This window comes from Oncorhynchus keta, chromosome 1, assembly GCF_023373465.1.
Source record: "Oncorhynchus keta strain PuntledgeMale-10-30-2019 chromosome 1, Oket_V2, whole genome shotgun sequence".
NCBI classification, from domain to species: Eukaryota; Metazoa; Chordata; class Actinopteri; order Salmoniformes; family Salmonidae; genus Oncorhynchus; species Oncorhynchus keta.
In genome coordinates this window covers 18,128,284-18,148,295 of record NC_068421.1, presented here as the reverse complement: position 1 = coordinate 18,148,295, position 20,012 = coordinate 18,128,284, and the positions used below count along the sequence as shown (strand labels likewise).

Sequence of the window (20,012 nt, the reverse complement as noted above, 5' to 3'; positions counted from 1 at the left end):
TGGAAATGTTTTGTAGAATTGTCTGTCTCTCTCCCTCTCTCTCTGTGTCGTGGTTATAGGGGATAGTTCAGAGTGACATTAATTCCTTTCGTTATAGAATGGATGTTTCGGCGGTTGTCGTGCTTCGCGTTCAATGATACCGAATTCCTAGCTGCAGACTAGTAATTAATATCAAAGACTTGTTCTTATTCTGTCGGTATCGATAGTCTAACAGTTTAACCACGTGGTATGGTTAAAAGATTTAGCAATGGTCTACAACCTTTGTCTTCTCCCAATGGAGAAAAACATGGTCTGGTGATAATTTCTCAAAGTTAGGTTTTATTCGGAATTGCAGGAAAGGCGCTGTCCCAGGATGCCTGACCCTTACTGGGCTCAGGATTGGTCCTCTGATTTAGTTCAAGTAAAAAGGGAATTGTATTTTCCTTCATTAAACAGTCCAGAATCATATTACACATTTTACAAACAGTATCATACTCACTCATTCATCTTATCCAACAATTAGATGTAAACCTCATATCTGAGGCTATTATATAAACAGCGTTATGGTAATGTGGCCACACCGTCTCCTATGAGCTTCACCAAGTTGTAATAAATGGACCAGTTCGTAGCTGGATTCTTCACCGATCTTTTAAACTTTCTCCAGAACATGAAATTTGTTCGGACCTCGAGTTCTGTGAGTTGGGAGAAATTCCTTTGTTCTCTATTAAAATGTACTCTCTCTATACTGTGTCCATGAAGAGATCCTCAGGAATTTACGACGTCTCTCTGACCACAGCAGCCTAGTTGAAGGAGGAAAGGGGGAGGCAGGGAGAGGGGGATGGGCTTTCTGTACCCAAAGAGAGCAGCGCAGTGCATTCGGAAAGTATTCAGACCCCATCCCTTTTTCCTGGGTCGGCAGACACAGCCATATTCTAAAATGGATGAAATACTTTTCCCCGCTTATCCATCTACACACAATACACCATAATAACAAAGCGAAAACAGGTTTTTAGAAATGTTTGCAAATTTATAAAAAATAAATAAATAAATGAAATACCTTATCTACTAAGTATTCAGACCCTTTGCTATGAGACTCAACATTGAGCTCAAGTGCATCGTGTTTCCATTGATCATACTTGAATGTTTCTACAACTTGATTGGAGTCAACCTGTGGTACATTCAATTGATAGAACATGATTTTGAAAGGCTGTCTAGACCTGTCTATATAGGGTACCACAGTTGACAGTGCATGTCAGAGCAAATACCAAGGTATGAGGTCGAAATAATTCTTCATAGAGCTCCAAGACAGGATTGTGTTGAGGCACAGATCTGGGGAAGGGTAACAAAAATATTCTGCAGCATTGAAGGTCCCCAGGAACACAGTGGCCTCCATCATTCTTAAATGGAAGAAGTTTTGAACCACCTAGACTCTTCCTAGAGCTGGCTGCCCGGCCAAACTGAGCAATCAAGGGAGAAGGGCCTTGGTCAGGGAGTGGACAGAGAACCCGATGGTCACTCTGACAGAGCTCCAGAGTTTATCTGTGTTAATGGGAGAACCTTTGAGAAAATGTGATATTTCAGTTTTTTATTTGTAATAAATGTGCAAAAAAAAATTAAAACCCTTTTTTGGATCTTTCTTTATGGGGAATTATGTGTAAATTGATGAGGGAAAAAAAATATTAAATTAATTTCCTAACAAGTGTAACGTCGTTCTTCGTTTCTAGAAAGGGAGTCGGACCGAAATACAGCATGGTGGTTACTCGTGACTTTAATGAAGAAAGTGACACATGAAATAACTATACAAAATACAAAACAACAAACGGAACCTGAAACCTAATTACAGCCTATCTGGTGAAACTACACAGAGACAGTAACAATCACCCACGAAATACAAAGTGAAACTCAGGCTACCTAAATACGGTTCCCAATCAGAGACAACGAGAATCACCTGACTCTGATTGAGAACCGCCTCAGGCAGCCAAGCCTATACAACACCCCTACTCAGCCGCAATCCCAAATACTACAAACCCCAATACGAAAATACAATAACATAAACCCATGTCACACCCTGGCCTGACCAAATAATATAACGAAAACACAAAATACAATGACCAAGGCATGACAACAAGACTGTAAGGTAACAAAATGTGGAAAGAATCAAGGGGTCTGAATACTTTCTGAATGCAATGTATCAGCATTTGAATGTGTTTGTGTGTCTCTGTGTGTGTGTGTGTGTGTATGTGTGTGTGTTTCTGTTGCCTTACCTTGATGCCCTTGCCCAGGCTCTCCAGCGAGTTGATGTCCAGTCCTTCCTTACAGGCCTGTAGACAGGAGATCACTTTCTGGCTCTCTATCTTCCCTGGCCTGATGGTCAGCCCTGACAGACTGCCTCGGAAGTACTGAGTGAACCGCGGCTTCGTAACCTCACCACCTACACACAGAGGTGACAGTTCAAGAATAATAACTAAATACAGTTACACTATTATTATATAGAACGAAAGGAAATCCTTTCAGAACCCTCAATAGCCAATGACTAAAAAGGCAGTAATGAGTGACAGTAGCACACAGCAATCTCACTGTTAAAGGCCTTCGTATGCTTCATGTCTCCCAGCATGTACTTCAACCAGGCAGGGCCTGAGTCCTCCCCTCTCTCTCTACTAATGTTACTATTACTGTACTGTCTGTGACATTACTAGGCATATGGGCTGGAGACAGGCCACTGATTCCAGGTCATTTCTCACTGTGAGCCTGTTGGCAGCACCACACCACATACAATTCGAATTGCCTTCAGGAGATCATTAGGAGAGAGAGAGAGGGGGGGGGGGGATTTAAACTGCAGCCTGGCCTCTGTCTGCATGCACTGCAGCACTGCATGCACTGCATGGTCTGCGTGATAAACACACAGAGTGCACACTCTCAATCCGCTGGCATGAAGAATAGTCCATTGACTGTATTGACACATTCTGAGCTTTTTCCATGAAACTTCTTTCTATTTTCCTTCCGTTTTTACTTGTTAATTTCTTTCCCTCTAAAATGCCAATTCCATCACACAGTTTCACATCCTCATTCTTTCAATCCTGTCACCGCTAGCGCAGAGAAGCTATGCATTATGCTACTGAGCACTTATAAAACGATAATGTAAAACGAACAAATCAAGTCGCAAATTCCTTCACAGCCAGGGAGAATAATCATTCTTCAGCTGTGATTACCCCAGAAAGCAGCCAGACTCCTCTTGAAGTTTGAAGCAACTTTCACTAGAGCTTGTCAGTGGCACATTGAGCTCGTCAATAAGGCAGTCCGCTCGCAGCTAAAGCCTTTGAAAAGGCAATCGTCAGAGCTAATAGCATTGTGTAAAGATAACAGGGTGGTTACTGAGGGCTTAGTTCCCTTCAGAGAGGCCTAATGGTCGCTGACCTCCTCCTCTATTCAAGGTCTTCTAATCCCTTCTTCAGGGCCACACAACTCCATCAGCCATTCAACTCTATCTGCCATTCAACTCCATCAGCCATTCAATTCTATCTGCCATTCAACTCCATCAGCCATTCAACCCCATCTGCTAAAAAATGATCTGCCCGTTGTCTCTCTTTTCCTCACCTCCTCTCATTTCCTCTCCTCTCCTCTCCTCTCCTCTCCTCTCCTCTCCTCTCCTCTCCTCACCTCACCTCAACTCCTGTCCTACCCTCCTCTCGTCTTCTCGCCTCCTCTCCTCTCATCTCTTCTCCTCATCTCTCCTTTCCTCCTCTCTTCTCCCCACCTCTCCTTTCCCCTCCTCTTCTCCTCACCTCTCCTTTCCTCCTCTCTTCTCCTCACCTCCTCTCCTCCTGTCACCCTGTTGAAAATGGCCTGATCTATCTCTGCACATCATTTAGGGCTACGCATCATTAGACACATTCATACAGTCATTTAGCTAATAGTAGGCTCTAGAGTAGGAGAAGTGAACTTTTAACTGGGCATCAGGCGTTGCTGAAGACAGCTTGATTGTATCTCCACTTTTCATCTTCATTGTGCATCGAATATGGATGAAAGCTTCCGGCAGTTAGGTTCATTCATGGTCAAAAATACACGTTATGCACACAGCACTTCCAAGACAGCCATTGTTATCTTTGGTCTGGAGAGAGAAAATCTGACACTACTTGTCCAGTCGGCCTAATTGATCAACTGTCATGGCAGATCCCCAAAACATTTTCTCACATAGAACCAGTCAATAGGGGCACATAACAGGGGCAAGACATTGGTTGCGGATCGTCATCATTTTTATTATCGTCATCATTTTCCAGCCAAGGTCACCCATGATACAAGTCAGTATTCGATGTCCATTCATGTCTGAGGACATTGGGAGATGTGGAAACAAATCAGTTGTGTTGTGACAGGGTAGGAATGGTAGACAGAAGATTTGGTAAAAGACCAAGTCCATATTATGGCAATAACAGCTCAAATAAGCAAAGAGAAACGACAGTCCATCAATACTTTAAGACGGAACATTTCAAGAACTTTGAAAGTTTCTTCAAGTGCAGTCACAAAAACTATCAAGCGCGATGATGAAACTATCTCTGATGAAGACGGCCACAGGAAAGGAAGACTCAGAGTTACCTCTGCTGCAGAGGACAAGTTCAGTGGAGTTAACTGCCCTCAGATTGTAGCCCAAATAAATGCTTAAAAATACAAGTAACAGACACATCTCAACATCAACTGTTCAGAGGAGACTGCGTGAATCAGGCCTTCATGGTCAAATTGCTGCTAAGAAATCACTACAAAAGGACACCAATAAGAAGACGATACTTACTTGGGCAAAGAAACATGACCAATAGACATTAGACCGGTCCTTTGGTGTGATGAGTCCAAATTTGAGATTTTTGGTTCCAACGGGTTTGTCTTTGTGAGACGCAGAGAAGGTGAACGGATGATCTCTGCATGTGTGGTTCCCACCGTGAAGCATGGAGGAGGAAGTCTGATGGTGTGGGGGTGCTTTGCCGGTGACACTGTCTGTAATTTATTTAAAATTCAAGGCACATTTAACCAGCATGGCTACCACAGTACTCTGCAGTGATGCGCCATCCCATCTGGTTTGCGCTTAGTGAGACTATCATTGGTTTTTCAACAGGACGACGCAACACACTTACAGGCCATGTAAGGTCTACTTGCCCAAGGAGGAGAGTGATGGGGTGCTTTATCAGATGACCTGGCCTCCACAATCACCTGACCTCAACCCAATTGAGCTGGCTTGGGTTGAGTTGGACCGCAGAGTGAAGGAAAAGCACCAACAAGAGCTCAGCATATGTGGGAACTCCTACAAGACTGTTGGAAAAGCATTCCACGTGAAGCTGGTTGAGATAATGCCCATATGTGTTATTTCATAGTGTTGATGTCTTCACTATTATTCTACAATGTAGAAAATAGTTTTAAAAAACTTGAATGAGTAGGTGTTTCCAAACTTTTGACTGGTACTGTATATATATATTTTTTCTGTTGTAATTTTACCCCCCTCCAATATCGTGATATCAATCCAATTACAATCTTGTCTCATTGCTGCAACTCCCCAACGGGCTCGTAAGAGGCGAAGGTCGAGTCACGCGTCCTCCGAAACGTGACCCGCTTAACTTAACCCGGGAAGCCAGCCTCACCAACGTGTCGAAGGAAACTGTTTAACTGACGACCGAAGTCAGCCTGCAGCCGCCCAGCCCACCACAAGGAGTTGCTAGAGCGAGATGAGCCAAGTAAAGCTCCCCCAGCCAAACCCTCCCTTAACACGGACGACACTGGGACAATTATGCACTGCCCTATGGGACTCCCGTTTACGGCCAGTTGTGACACAGCCTGGGATCAAACACAGGGATGTAGTGGCTTAGACCGCTGCGCCACTCGGGAGGCTGAGATGTTTGTTTTAAGCCTTTCCCACACCTTAACCCTTACCTTAACCATTCAGAGTTAATGCCTAACCTTAAACATAAATACAAAATTCTGAGTTAATACCTAAACTTAACATTAAACACAAATTTGACTTTGAGAAACATCTAATTCTGACTTAAGACAGAGCTAGTTGCATTTTCATCATAATCATTTTCATCATCATTGTCATTGTAATTGTCATCATCACCATCATCATCACCTTGCCAGCAGGCGCCCACAGTGAGCTGTACGTCAATCTGAGAGGGGTGGATCGGCCAATCGTCTGTCACCAGGTAAGGGTCGTAGGTCACTCCGTCCACGTAGAGTGTCACCACAGGAAACTCCACGTTAATGACGTAATAGTGCCACTCCTTATCACAGATCTGCATCGGAAAGAGAGAGAGAGAGAGAGAGAGGTGAAATACCCGTGTGCCACCACAGAAGCAAGATTTTTGACCTGTTGCCACAAGAAAAGGGCAACCAGTGAAGAACAAACACCTTTGTAAATATAGTGTGAGCTATGCATATATATATATATATATATATATATATATATATATATATATATATATATATATATATATATATATATATATATATAAAATATGACATTTGAAATGTCTTTATTATTTTGGAACTTCTGTGAATGTAATGTTTAGTGTTAATTTTTACTGTATTTTCACTTTTGTATATTATGTACCTCACTAGCTTTGGCAATGTTAACATATGTTTCCCATGCCAATAAAGCCCATTGAATTGAATTGAGAGAGAGAGAGAGAGAGAGAGAGAGAGAGAGAGAGAGAGAGAGAGAGAGAGAGAGAGAGAGAGAGAGAGAGAGAGAGAGAGAGAGAGAGAGAGAGAGAGAGAGAGAGAGAGAGAGCTAGAAATAGAAGCAGAGAGGGAGATTGAAATAGAAGCAGAGAGGGAGATTGAAATAGAAGCAGAGAGGGAGATTGAAAGTGAGAAGCAGAGAGGGAGATTGAAAAAAGCAGAGAAATAGTCAATGAAAGAAAGAATGAGAGAAATAGTGAATGAAAGAAAGAAAGAGAGAGAGGTAGAGAAAGATAGGGAGATAAAGAGAGAGGGAGGGAGAAAAAAATAGGGAGATAAAGAGAGAGAGAGGGAGAAAAAAATAGGGAGATAAAGAGAGAGAGAGAGGGAGAAACTGAGCTGTACTTCCTAACCACCTGCCAAATGTATGATCATATTAGAGACACATATTTCCCTTAGATTACACAGACCCACAAAGAATTTGAAAACAAATCCGATTTTGATACACTTCCATATCTACTGGGTGAAAATACCACGGTGTGCCATCACAGCAGCAACATGTGTGACCTGTTGCCACAAGAAAAGGGCAATCAGTGAAGAACAAACACCTTTGTAATTACAACCCATATTTATGTTGTATTTACAATGGTGTTTGTTCTTTATTGGTTGCTCGATTTGCACATCGGTACAACACTGTTTACAGACAAAATATGACATTTCTATTGTCTCTATTCCTTTGGAACTTTTGTGAGTGTAACGTTTAATGTTAATTTTATATTGTTAATTTCACCATTTTTTTTTTCTATTTCACTTGCTTTGGCAATGTAAACATATGTTTCCCATGCCAATAAAGCCCTTTGAATTGAATTGATAGGGAGAAAGAGAGAGGGAGAGAACGAAAAGGGGAGATATAAGAAGGGGTTGTTAGATAAACATAAGCTCTTTCTTTATAAGGAGAACATCATTACTGTTGCAGTTACAGTATAAAGGCTTCTGCTGGGTCTGTCCATTGGTTGTGGTTTTGGAAAAGCTGATGGAGGTTTAATAGCCCCTTTGCAGAGTGTCTGTCTGACGGGGGCTGAGAGCTCTGAGTGGGGCTGAACGCACTTCTGATGGTGCTCCTGCTTGGACAGCAGATGGGTGAGCCGTCACCTCAGTTAGGACATGATGAGCACTGCACCAAATCTCACACATTCAGTGGCTGGCAAGCACAGAGGTCAACACACACACGCCAACATGCAAACAGCCACATAGTAGAGATGACTAGTAGAAAATATATTTAGCCCCACTGTCTAGGGGGTAGCTAGGGGGTAGCTCTGCCACTCTCAAGGAGGTAGTCATGCCACTCTCTAGGGGGTAGTCCTGCCACTCTCTAGGGAGTAGTCCTGCCACTCTCTAGGGGGTAGTCCTGCCACTCTCTAGGGGGAAACCCTGCCACTCTCTAGGGGGTAGTCCTGCCACTCTCTAGGGGTAGTCCTGCCACTCTCTAGGGGTAGTCCTGCCACTCTCTAGGGGGAAACCCTGCCACTCTCTAGGGGGTAGTCCTGCCACTCTCTAGGGGGCAGTCCTGCCACTCTCTAGGGGGAAACTCTAACACTCTCTAGGGGGAAACCCTGCCACTCTCTAGGGGGTAGCCCTGCCACTCTCTAGGGGGTAGTCCTGCCACTCTCTAGGGGGAAACTCTGCCACTCTCTAGGGAGTAGTCCTGTCACTCTCTAGGGGGTAGTCCTGCCACTCTCTAGGGGGTAGTCCTGCCACTCTCTAGGGGATAGTCCTGCCACTCTCTAGGGGGTAGTCCTGCCATTCTCTAGGGGGTAGTCCTGTCACTCCTAAGTGTTAGTCCTGTCACTCTCTAGGGGTAGTCCTACCACTCTCTAGGGGGAAACCCTGCCACTCTCTAGGGGGAAACCCTGCCACTCTCTAGGGGGTAGTCCTGCCACTCTCTAGGGGGTAGTCCTGCCATTCTCTAGGGGGAAACTCTGCCACTCTCTAGGGAGTAGTCCTGTCACTCTCTAGGGGTTAGTCCTGCCACTCTCTAGGGGGTAGTCCTGCCACTCTCTAGGGGATAGTCCTGCCACTCTCTAGGGGGTAGTCCTGTCACTCTCTAGGTGTTAGTCCTGTCACTCTCTAGGGGTAGTCCTACCACTCTCTAGGGGGTAGTCCTACCACTCTCTAGGGGGAAACCCTGCCACTCTCTAGGGGGTAGTCCTGCCACTCTCTAGGGGGTAGTCCTGCCACTCTCTAGGGGGAAACCCTGCCACTCTCTAGGGGGAAACTCTGCCACTCTCTAGGGGGAAACCCTGCCACTCTCTAGGGGGTAGTCCTGCCACTCTCTAGGGGGTAGTCCTGCCACTCTCTAGGGGGTAGTCCTGCCACTCTCTAGGGGGTAGTCCTGTCACTCTCTAGGGGGAAACCCTGCCACTCTCTAGGGGGAAACCCTGCCACTCTCTAGGGGGAAACCCTGCCACTCTCTAGGGGGAAACCCTGCCACTCACTAGGGGAAACCCTGCCACTCTCTAGGGGTAGTCCTGCCACTCTCTAGGGGGTAGTCCTGTCACTCTCTAGGGGGTAGCTCTGACACTCTCTAGGGGGTAGCTCTGCTACTCTCTAGGGGGTAGCTCTGCCACTCTCTAGGGGGTAGTCCTGCCACTCTCTAGGGGGTAGTCCTGCCACTCTCTAGGGGGTAGTCCTGCCACTCTCTAGGGGGTAGTCCTGCCACTCTCTAGGGGGTAGTCCTGCCACTCTCTAGGGGGTAGTCCTGCCACTCTCTAGGGGGTAGCTCTGCCACTCTCTAGGGGGTAGTCCTGCCACTCTCTAGGGGGTAGTCCTGCCACTCTCTAGGGGGTAGTCCTGCTACTCTCTAGGGGGTAGTCCTGCCACTCTCTAGGGGGTAGTCCTGCCACTCTCTAGGGGGTAGCTCTGCCACTCTCTAGGCGGTAGCTCTGCCACTCTCTAGGGGGTAGCTCTGCCACTCTCTAGGGGGAAACCCTGCCACTCTCTAGGGGGTAGTCCTGCCACTCTCTAGGGGGTAGTCCTGCCACTCTCTAGGGGGAAACCCTGCCACTCTCTAGGGGGAAACCCTGCCACTCTCTAGGGGGAAACCCTGCCACTCACTAGGGGGAAACCCTGCCACTCTCTAGGGGTAGTCCTGCCACTCTCTAGGGGGTAGTCCTGTCACTCTCTAGGGGGTAGTCCTGCCACTCTCTAGGGGGTAGCTCTGACACTCTCTAGGGGGTAGCTCTGCTACTCTCTAGGGGGTAGCTCTGCCACTCTCTAGGGGGTAGTCCTGCCACTCTCTAGGGGGTAGTCCTGCCACTCTCTAGGGGGTAGTCCTGCCACTCTCTAGGGGGTAGTCCTGCCACTCTCTAGCGGGTAGTCCTGCCACTCTCTAGGGGGTAGTCCTGCCACTCTCTAGGGGGTAGCTCTGCCACTCTCTAGGGGTAGTCCTGCCACTCTCTAGGGGTAGTCCTGCCACTCTCTAGGGGGGTAGTCCTGCTACTCTCTAGGGGGTAGTCCTGCCACTCTCTAAGGGGTAGTCCTGCCACTCTCTAGGGGGTAGCTCTGCCACTCTCTAGGCGGTAGCTCTGCCACTCTCTAGGGGGTAGCTCTGCCACTCTCTAGGGGGAAACCCTGCCACTCTCTAGGGGGTAGTCCTGCCACTCTCTAGGGGGTAGTCCTGCCACTCTCTAGGGGGTAGTCCTGCCACTCTCTAGGGGGTAGTCCTGCCACTCTCTAGGGGGTAGTCCTGCCACTCTCTAGGGGGTAGTCCTGTCACTCTCTAGGGGGTAGTCCTGTCACTCTCTAGGGGGAAATCCTGCCACTCTCTAGGGGGAAATCCTGCCACTCTCTAGGGGGTAGTCCTGTCACTCTCTAGGGGGAAACCCTACCACTCTCTAGGGGTAGTCCTGTCACTCTCTAAGGGGAAACCCTGCCACTCTCTAGGGGGAAACCCTGCCACTCTCTAGGGGAAACCCTGCCACTCTCTAGGGGGAAACCCTGCCACTCACTAGGGGGAAACCCTGCCACTCTCTAGGGGTAGTCCTGCCACTCTCTAGTGGGTAGTCCTGTCACTCTCTAGGGGGTAGTCCTGCCACTCTCTAGGGGGTAGCTCTGCCACTCTCTAGGGGGTAGCTCTGCCACTCTCTAGGGGGTAGCTCTGCCACTCTCTAGGGGGTAGCTCTCCCACTCTATAGGGGGTAGCTCTGCCACTCTGTATGGGATATCACTGCTCTCCAGACAGTTGTTGGAGGCCTTGGAGACTTGAACCTGTCTGTCTCTGGCTGGTAGGGTAAAGGAGGCTGAGGACCCTGCAGCTCCATACAGTATACTATGGGACTGAGTGGCAAGCCACGCTTTCACTCCAAAGTACCCAGGGTACAGGCCGACAGTCTACAGCCAGCCTTCTCCAGCAGCCCCTCCATGCACACTTCTCAGGTGTCCTCTCCTGCCCCCTCTCTCTCTTCCCTCCCTTTCTCTCTCTTCCTATCCCTGCATCATCTCTCTCTCTCTTGCTTTCTCCTCCCTCTCTCACTATGCATGTTTATTTTAACTCTCCTCTCTTGCTCTCTCTCTTTTCCTCTCCCTCTCCCTGGGGCTACTCGTTGCCCTGGTTGTAATTCAGTGTAATTGCTCTCTGGCAGACAGACACGGCCCTGCTCTACTGCTCTTTGATCTGCTGTCAGGCTTATCCTGCAATAACCTATAGCATTAGCCTGGATGAGTTAGCATAGGATATACCCCTACTGTCTACTGCATACTGTCTGGACATGCAGCAGCCAGTGTAAACTGCCCACATTGGGCCAATTTTACTCTCATTATTTCAGTAATCTACATGACGTCCCACTGATGTCTACAGTGAGACATACATGTCTTGTTCCATTGTGCTTCTGTCACGTTCTGACCCTAGTTCTTGTGTTATTTCTTTGTTTTAGTTGGTCAGGACGTGAGTTTGGTGGGTATTCTATGTTTTTGTGTTTCTAGGTTGGGTTTCTTGTTTGGCCTGATATGGTTCTCAATCAGAGGCAGGTGTTAGTCATTGTCTCTGATTGGGAACCATATTTAGGTAACCTGTTTTCTGTTGGGGTTTGTGGGTGGTTATGTTCAGTCTTTGTGTGTCTGCACCAGATAGAACTGTTTCGGTTGTCACTTTGTTGTTTTGTGTTTTTGAATTGTTCAGTTTTCCATTAAAATGATGAACACTAACAACGCTGCACAACCGTTACAGCTTCTGTGATATAAAACACCACCTTATTGTGGCTATCCAGAGCACAACTGATCATGACATAGCTATAGTATAAAGCAAGTCAAGATTCGGCCCAAATTGTACTAATTGGAAGATTCCACAGCTGCTGGCCATGTTGTAGCCAACCAGTGTATTCAGAGATACTGCGATGGTAGTCAAGCCTTAGATGAACAAGTCTGTGTGAAATATCCAGTGATGCTGGGACTGGTGGAGGTAAGATGCAGCAAAGGATAAGATAGTGTCTGGAATTTAGACAAGAAACTTTCATAAGAACATACACATAGTTTGAATGCACCTCTATTGTTGGGCGCTTCCCACAGTTGAATATTTCAAAGTATGGGGCTCATGGGAGAGTGGTGTGACTAGTAGATGACTTCCTCCAGGCTTCAAGGGGATGTGGCGGTCCCCATCGGACCCTGACTCTGATGGGGGTGGAAGGGTGCTGAGGCTGCCTGCTGCTGGACAGACCTCCAGAGGGTAACAAGGAATAAACCAGGTTTAAGCCACTCTGTTTTCCCATAGGGTACAAGAATCACACAGCAGCTAGCTGATGCAATAGTACAACAAGGAGGACCAGACTATCTCTGTCAGTGTTGGTATCTCTCTCAGTGTTGGCATGTCTGTCAGTGTTGGTATCTCTCTCAGTGTTGGTATCTCTCTCAGTGTTGGCATCTCTCTCAGTGTTGGTTTGTTTCTCTGTGTTGGTATCTCTCTCAGTGTTGGTATGTTTCTCTGTGTTGGCATCTCTCTCAGTGTTGGCATCTCTCTCAGTGTTGGTATATATCTGTGTTGGCATCTCTCTCAGTGTTGGCATCTCTCATTGTTGGCATCTCTCATTGTTGGCATCTCTCTCTGTGTTGGTATCTCTCTCAGTGTTTATATCTCTCTCAGTGTTGGTATCTCTCTCAGTGTTGGTATCTCTCTCAGTGTTGGCATCTCTCTCAGTGTTGGTATGTCTCTCAGTGTTGGCATCTCTCTCAGTGTTGGTATGTCTCTCAGTGTTGGTATGTCTCTCAGTGTTGTATGTCTCTCAGTGTTGGTATGTTTCTCTGTGTTGGCATCTCTCTGTGTCGGCATCTCTCTGTGTCGGCATCTCTCTGTGTTGGCATCTCTCTCAGTGTTGGTATGTCTCTGTGTTGGCATGTCTCTCAGTATCTCTCTGTGTTGGCATGTCTCTCAGTGATGCCTTGATAAGCTCCTTTCCTGAGGACGGCTCACCTCTCACAGTTCTGGGCGACTTTAACCTCCCCACGTCTACCTTTGACTCATTCCTCTCTGCCTCCTTCTTTCCACTCCTCTCCTCTTTTGACCTCACCCTCTCACCTTCCCCCCCTACTCACAAGGCAGGCAATACGCTCGACCTCATCTTTACTAGATGCTGTTCTTCCACTAACCTCATTGCAACTCCCCTCCAAGTCTCCGACCACTACCTTGTATCCTTTTCCCTCTCGCTCTCATCCAACACTTCCCACACTGCCCCTACTCGGATGGTATCGCGCCGTCCCAACCTTCGCTCTATCTCCCCCGCTACTCTCTCCTCTTCCATCCTGTCATCTCTTCCCTCTGCTCAAACCTTCTCCAACCTATCTCCTGATTCTGCCTCCTCAACCCTCCTCTCCTCCCTTTCTGCATCCTTTGACTCTCTATGTCCCCTATCCTCCAGGCCGGCTCGGTCCTCCCCTCCCGCTCCGTGGCTCGACGACTCATTGTGAGCTCACAGAACAGGGCTCCGGGCAGCCGAGCGGAAATGGAGGAAAACTCGCCTCCCTGCGGACCTAGCATCCTTTCACTCCCTCCTCTCTACATTTTCCTCCTCTGTCTCTGCTGCTAAAGCCACTTTCTACCACTCTAAATTCCAAGCATCTGCCTCTAACCCTAGGAAGCTCTTTGCCACCTTCTCCTGAATCCTCCCCCCCCTCCCCCCTCTCTGCAGATGACTTCGTCAACCATTTTGAAAAGAAGGTCGACGACATCCGATCCTCGTTTGCTAAGTCAAACGACACCGCTGGTTCTGCTCACACTGCCCTACCCTATGCTCTGACCTCTTTCTCCCCTCTCTCTCCAGATGAAATCTTGCGTCTTGTGACGGCCGGCTGCCCAACAACCTGCCCGCTTGACCCTATCCTCTCTTCTCCAGACCATTTCCAGAGACCTTCTCCCTTACCTCACCTCGCTCATCAACTCATCCCTGACCGCTGGCTACGTCCCTTCCGTCTTCAAGAGAGCGAGAGTTGCACCCCTTCTGAAAAAACCTACACTCGATCCCTCCGATGTCAACAACTACAGACCAGTATCCCTTCTTTCTTTTCTCTCCAAAACTCTTGAACGTGCCGTCCTTGGCCAGCTCTCCCGCTATCTCTCTCAGAATGACCTTCTTGATCCAAATCAGTCAGGTTTCAAGACTAGTCATTCAACTGAGACTGCTCTTCTCTGTATCACGGAGGTGCTCCGCACTGCTAAAGCTAACTCTCTCTCCTCTGCTCTCATCCTTCTAGACCTATCGGCTGCCTTCGATACTGTGAACCATCAGATCCTCCTCTCCACCCTCTCCGAGTTGGGCATCTCCGGCGCGGCCCACGCTTGGATTGCGTCCTACCTGACAGGTCGCTCCTACCAGGTGGCGTGGCGAGAATCTGTCTCCTCACCACGCCCTCTCACCACTGGTGTCCCCAGGGCTCTGTTCTAGGCCCTCTCCTATTCTCGCTATACACCAAGTCACTTGGCTCTGTCATAACCTCACATGGTCTCTCCTATCATTGCTATGCAGACGACACACAATTAATCTTCTCCTTTCCCCCTTCTGATGACCAGGTGGCGAATCGCATCTCTGCATGTCTGGCAGACATATCAGTGTAGATGACGGATCACCACCTCAAGCTGAACCTCGGCAAGACGGAGCTGCTCTTCTTCCCGGGAAGGACTGCCCGTTCCATGATCTCGCCATCACGGTTGACAACTCCATTGTGTCCTCCTCCCAGAGCGCTAAGAACCTTGGCGTGATCCTGGACAACACCCTGTCGTTCTCAACTAACATCAAGGCGGTGGCCCGTTCCTGTAGGTTCATGCTCTACAACATCCGCAGAGTACGACCCTGCCTCACACAGGAAGCGGCGCAGGTCCTAATCCAGGCACTTGTCATCTCCCGTCTGGATTACTGCAACTCGCTGTTGGCTGGGCTCCCTGCCTGTGCCATTAAACCCCTACAACTCATCCAGAACGCCGCAGCCCGTCTGGTGTTCAACCTTCCCAAGTTCTCTCACGTCACCCCGCTCCTCCGCTCTCTCCACTGGCTTCCAGTTGAAGCTCGCATCCGCTACAAGACCATGGTGCTTGCCTACGGAGCTGTGAGGGGAACGGCACCTCAGTACCTCCAGGCTCTGATCAGGCCCTACACCCAAACAAGGGCACTGCGTTCATCCACCTCTGGCCTGCTCGCCTCCCTACCACTGAGGAAGTACAGTTCCCGCTCAGCCCAGTCAAAACTGTTCGCTGCTCTGGCCCCCCAATGGTGGAACAAACTCCCTCACGACGCCAGGACAGCGGAGTCAATCACCACCTTCCGGAGACACCTGAAACCCCACCTCTTTAAGGAATACCTAGGATAGGATAAAGTAATCCTTCTCACCCCCCCCCCTTAAAAGATTTAGATGCACTATTGTAAAGTGGCTGTTCCACTGGATGTCTTAAGGTGAATGCACCAATTTGTAAGTCGCTCTGGATAAGAGCGTCTGCTAAATGACTTAAATGTAAATGTTAAATGTAATGTAAATGTGTTGGTATCTCTCTGTGTTGGCATGTCTCTCAGTATTGGTATCTCTCTGTGTTGGCATGTCTCTCAATGTTGGTATCTCTCTGTGTTGGCATCTCTCTCAGTGTTGGTATCTCTCAGTGTTAGTATGTTTTTCTGTGTTGGTATCTCTCTCAGTGTTGGTATCTCTCTCAATGTTGGTATCTCTCCCAATGTTGGTCTGATCCTCTGTGTTGGTATCTCTCTCAGGGTTGGTATGTCTCTCTCTCTCTCAGGGTTGGTATGTCTCTCTCTCTGTGTTGTATGTCTCTCTCTCTCTGTGTTGTATGTCTCTCTCTCTCAGTGTTGTATGTCTCTCTCTCTCAGTGTTGTATGTCTCTCTCTCTCAGTGTTGTATGTCTCTCTCTCTGTGTTGTATGTCTCTCTCTCTCAGTGTTGGTATGTCTCTCTCTCAGTGTTGGTATCTCTCTCAGTGTTGGTATGTCTCTCTCTCTCTCTCTCAGTGTTGGTATGTCTCTCTCTCTCAGTGTTGGTATGTCTCTCTCTCTCAGTGTTGTATGTCTCTCTCTCTCAGTGTTGTATGTCTCTCTCTGTGTTGTATGTCTCTCTCTCAGTGTTGTATGTCTCTCTCTCAGTGTTGTATTTCTCTCTCTCAATGTTGTATGTCTCTCTCTCAGTGTTGGTGTCTCTCTCTCAGTGTTGTATGTCTCTCTCTCTCAGTGTTGGTATGTCTCTCAGTGTTGGTATGTTTTAAGTCAGACTATCTCTCTCTCTTTCACTCTCTCTGTCTTTGTCTTCTTTTTCACTCAGTTTCTGATATAGAGAGTGAGGAGAGTGAGATATAGGGAGTGGGGAGAGGGAGGAAGAGGGAGATATAGGGAGTGGTGAGAGGGAGATATAGGGAATGGGGAGAGGGAGGGAGATATAGGGAGTTGGGAGAGGGAGGAAGAGAAAGGGAGATATGGGGAGAGGAAGAGGGAGGGAGATATGGGGAGAGGAAGAGAGAGGGAGATATGGGGAGAGGGAGGAAGAGAGATGGAGATATAGGGAATGGGGAGAGGAAGAGAGAGGGAGATATAGGGAATGGGGAGAGGAGAGAGAGGGAGATATAGGGAATGGGGAGAGGGAGGGAGGGAGATATGGGGAGAGGAAGAGAGAGGGAGATATGGGGAGAGGGAGGAAGAGAGATGGAGATATAGGGAATGGGGAGAGGAAGAGAGAGGGAGATATAGGGAATGGGGAGAGGAAGAGAGAGGGAGATATAGGGAATGGGGAGAGGGAGGAAGAGAGAGGGAGATATAGGGAGTGGGGAGAGGGAGGAAGAGAGAGGGAGATATAGGGAGTGGGGAGAGGGAGGAAGAGAAAGGGAGATATGGGGAGATGGAGGAAGAGAGATGGAGATATAGGGAATGGGGAGAGGAAGAGAGAGGGAGATATAGGGAGTGGGGCGAGGGAGAGGGAGGAAGAGAAAGGGAGATATAGGGAATGGGGAGAGGGAGGAAGAGAGAGGGAGATATAGGGAGTGGGGAGAGGGAGGAAGAGAGAGGGAGATATAGGGAGGGAGGAAGAGAGAGGGAGATATAGGGAATGGGGAGAGGAAGAGAGGGAGATATAGGGAGTGGGGCGAGGAAGAGAAAGGGAGATATGGGGAGAGGGAGGAAGAGAGGGAGATATAGGGAGTGGGGAGAGGGAGGAAGAGAGAGGGAGATATAGGGAGTGGGGAGAGGAAGAGAGAGGGAGATATAGGGAGTGGGGCGAGGGAGAGGGAGGAAGAGAAAGGGAGATATAGGGAATGGGGAGAGGGAGGAAGAGAGAGGGAGATATAGGGAGTGGGGAGAGGGAGGAAGAGAGGGAGATATAGGGAGTGGGGGAGAGGGAGGAAGAGAGGGAGATATAGGGAGTGGGGAGAGGGAGGAAGAGAGAGGGAGATATAGGGAGTGGGGAGAGGGAGGAAGAGAGATGGGGAGAGGAAGAGAGGGAGATATAGGGAGTGGGGCGAGGAAGAGAAAGGGAGATATGGGGAGAGGGAGGAAGAGAGAGGGAGATATAGGGAATGGGGAGAGGAAGAGAGAGGGAGATATAGGGAGTGGGGCGAGGGAGAGGGAGGAAGAGAAAGGGAGATATAGGGAATGGGGAGAGGGAGGAAGAGAGAGGGAGATATAGGGAGTGGGGAGAGGGAGGAAGAGAGAGGGAGATATAGGGAATGGGGAGAGGGAGGAAGAGAGGGAGATATAGGGAGTGGGGCGAGGGAGGAAGAGAAAGGGAGATATAGGGAATGGGGAGAGGGAGGAAGAGAGAGGGAGATATAGGGAATGGGGAGAGGGAGGAAGAGAGAGGGAGATATAGGGAGTGGGGAGAGGGAGGAAGAGAGAGGGAGATATAGGGAGTGGGGAGAGGGAGGAAGAGAGAGGGAGATATAGGGAATGGGGAGAGGGAGGAAGAGAGAGGGAGATATAGGGAGTGGGAATGGGGAGAGGGAGGAAGAGAGAGGGAGATATAGGGAGTGGGGCGAGGGAGAGGGAGGAAGAGAAAGGGAGATATAGGGAATGGGGAGAGGGAGGAAGAGAGAGGGAGATATAGGGAGTGGGGAGAGGGAGGAAGAGAGAGGGAGATATAGGGAGTGGGGAGAGGGAGGAAGAGAGAGGGAGATATAGGGAGTGGGGAGAGGGAGAGGGAGGAAGAGAGAGGGAGATATAGGGAGTGGGGAGAGGGAGAGGGAGGAAGAGAAAGGGAGATATAGGGAGTTGGGAGAGGGAGGAAGAGAGATGGAGATATAGGGAATGGGGAGAGGGAGAGGGAGGAAGAGAGAGGGAGATATAGGGAGTGGGGAGAGGGAGGAAGAGAGATTGAGATATGGGGAGAGGGAGGAAGAGAAAGGGAGATATGGGGAGAGGGAGGAAGAGAGATGGAGATATAGGGAATGGGGAGAGGGAGAGGGAGGAAGAGAGAGGGAGATATAGGGAGTGGGGAGAGGGAGGAAGAGAGAGGGAGATATAGGGAGAGGGAGAGGGAGGAATAGAAAGGGAGATATAGGGAGTTGAGAGAGGGAGATATAGGGAATGGGGAGAGGGAGGAAGAGAGATGGAGATATGGGGAGAGGGAGGAAGAGAGAGGGAGATATAGGGAGTGGGGAGAGGGAGAGGGAGGAAGAGAGAGGGAGATATAGGGAGTCGGGAGAGGGAGAGGGAGGAAGAGAAAGGGAGATATAGGGAGTTGGGAGAGGGAGGAAGAGAGAGGGAGTGGAGAGTGGGTGGGGTGGGGTGGGGGGCTTTAGGATAACAACTAACCAGACTGCAAAGAGAGGAGAGAAGAGAGATAGTGTGATGCATATTTGACCCTGGTAGAGTGGACCATGGCAAAACTGGAATAGAATAACCATGAAGTCATCTTTACAGTTGACTGATGTGTTTATCGTTCTACTCAGTATGCAAAAACATCCAACACACCACGCATGCATCATCACACCCAAAACGGGTAAAATAACTACCATTATAGTAGAGAAATAAATATAGCAAGCTGTCTGAGTTGTTAAAGCAGGTAATGAATTGAGTTGTCAGCACCAAAGATAATATCCCTCCTGAAAACAGTGAAGTTGAGGAGAACAGCTGCGGTGCTCTGTTTGGTGAGCAGCCAGCTGGAGAGAGATAGAGCACGAGCTGTTATGGCAGGAAGAGACCATCAGAGTGATGGAAAGCACTAGCCAGGGAGGGACAGGAGAAACTCTAGCTCAGGGAACAGCTATCAAGCACGGCACTGGTTCACAGCTACAGTCTATACAGGCGTTATGCCACAGGGAAAAAGGTGAGTGTCTGTGTGATTGTATGTGCCTGATTGTATGTGTGCCTGATTGTATGTGTGTGTGATTGTGTGATAGTGTGTATGTGATTGTGGTTTTATGTGTGATTGTGTGTGTGTGATTGTGTGTGTGTGTGTGTGATTGTGTACATGTGATTGTGTGTGTCTATGTCTGAGTGCCTGTGTGTGTGTCTGAGTGTCTGTGTGTTATTTAATCATATGTGTGTGTGGTAGAGAGAGAGAGAGAGAGAGAGTGGGGGCAAGAGAATGGAGCAGGTGTGTGGATGCAACAGCACACCAACTGGTTGAATCAACGTTGATCCCACGTCATTTCAACAACATAATTCAATGTGATGACGTTGAATCAATGTGGAAAACTGATTGGATTTGCAAAAAGTCATCAACATATGGGAATGTCATATTTTTTTTTCAATTAAATTTAGCATTTTTTTGTTGATTTCACATTAGTTGACAACCAATACTTAGACGTTGAAATTACATCTGTGCCCAGTGGCACAATTGTCAAGAAGTGTAACTTCAAAATTCTCAAATCCTGTCATGTCTCTCCTGTCATGCAAAATGATAGACAGA

The 20,012-nt window shown here is 48.3% G+C and overlaps 1 protein-coding gene across 2 annotated transcripts in view; it reads right to left on the bottom strand.

The window, feature by feature from the left end:
- Positions 1–20,012, bottom strand: part of LOC118373793 (calsyntenin-2-like) — a 516,795-nt gene that overhangs the window by 36,648 nt on the left and 460,135 nt on the right. For both annotated transcript variants that reach the window (XM_052511588.1, XM_052511644.1), the window contains 2 exons: positions 6,086–6,248; positions 2,244–2,410 (listed from right to left, as the gene is read on the bottom strand). In XM_052511588.1, coding sequence (XP_052367548.1) covers positions 2,244–2,410; positions 6,086–6,248 — 330 coding nt within the window. The remainder of the gene's footprint in view (positions 1–2,243; positions 2,411–6,085; positions 6,249–20,012) is intronic.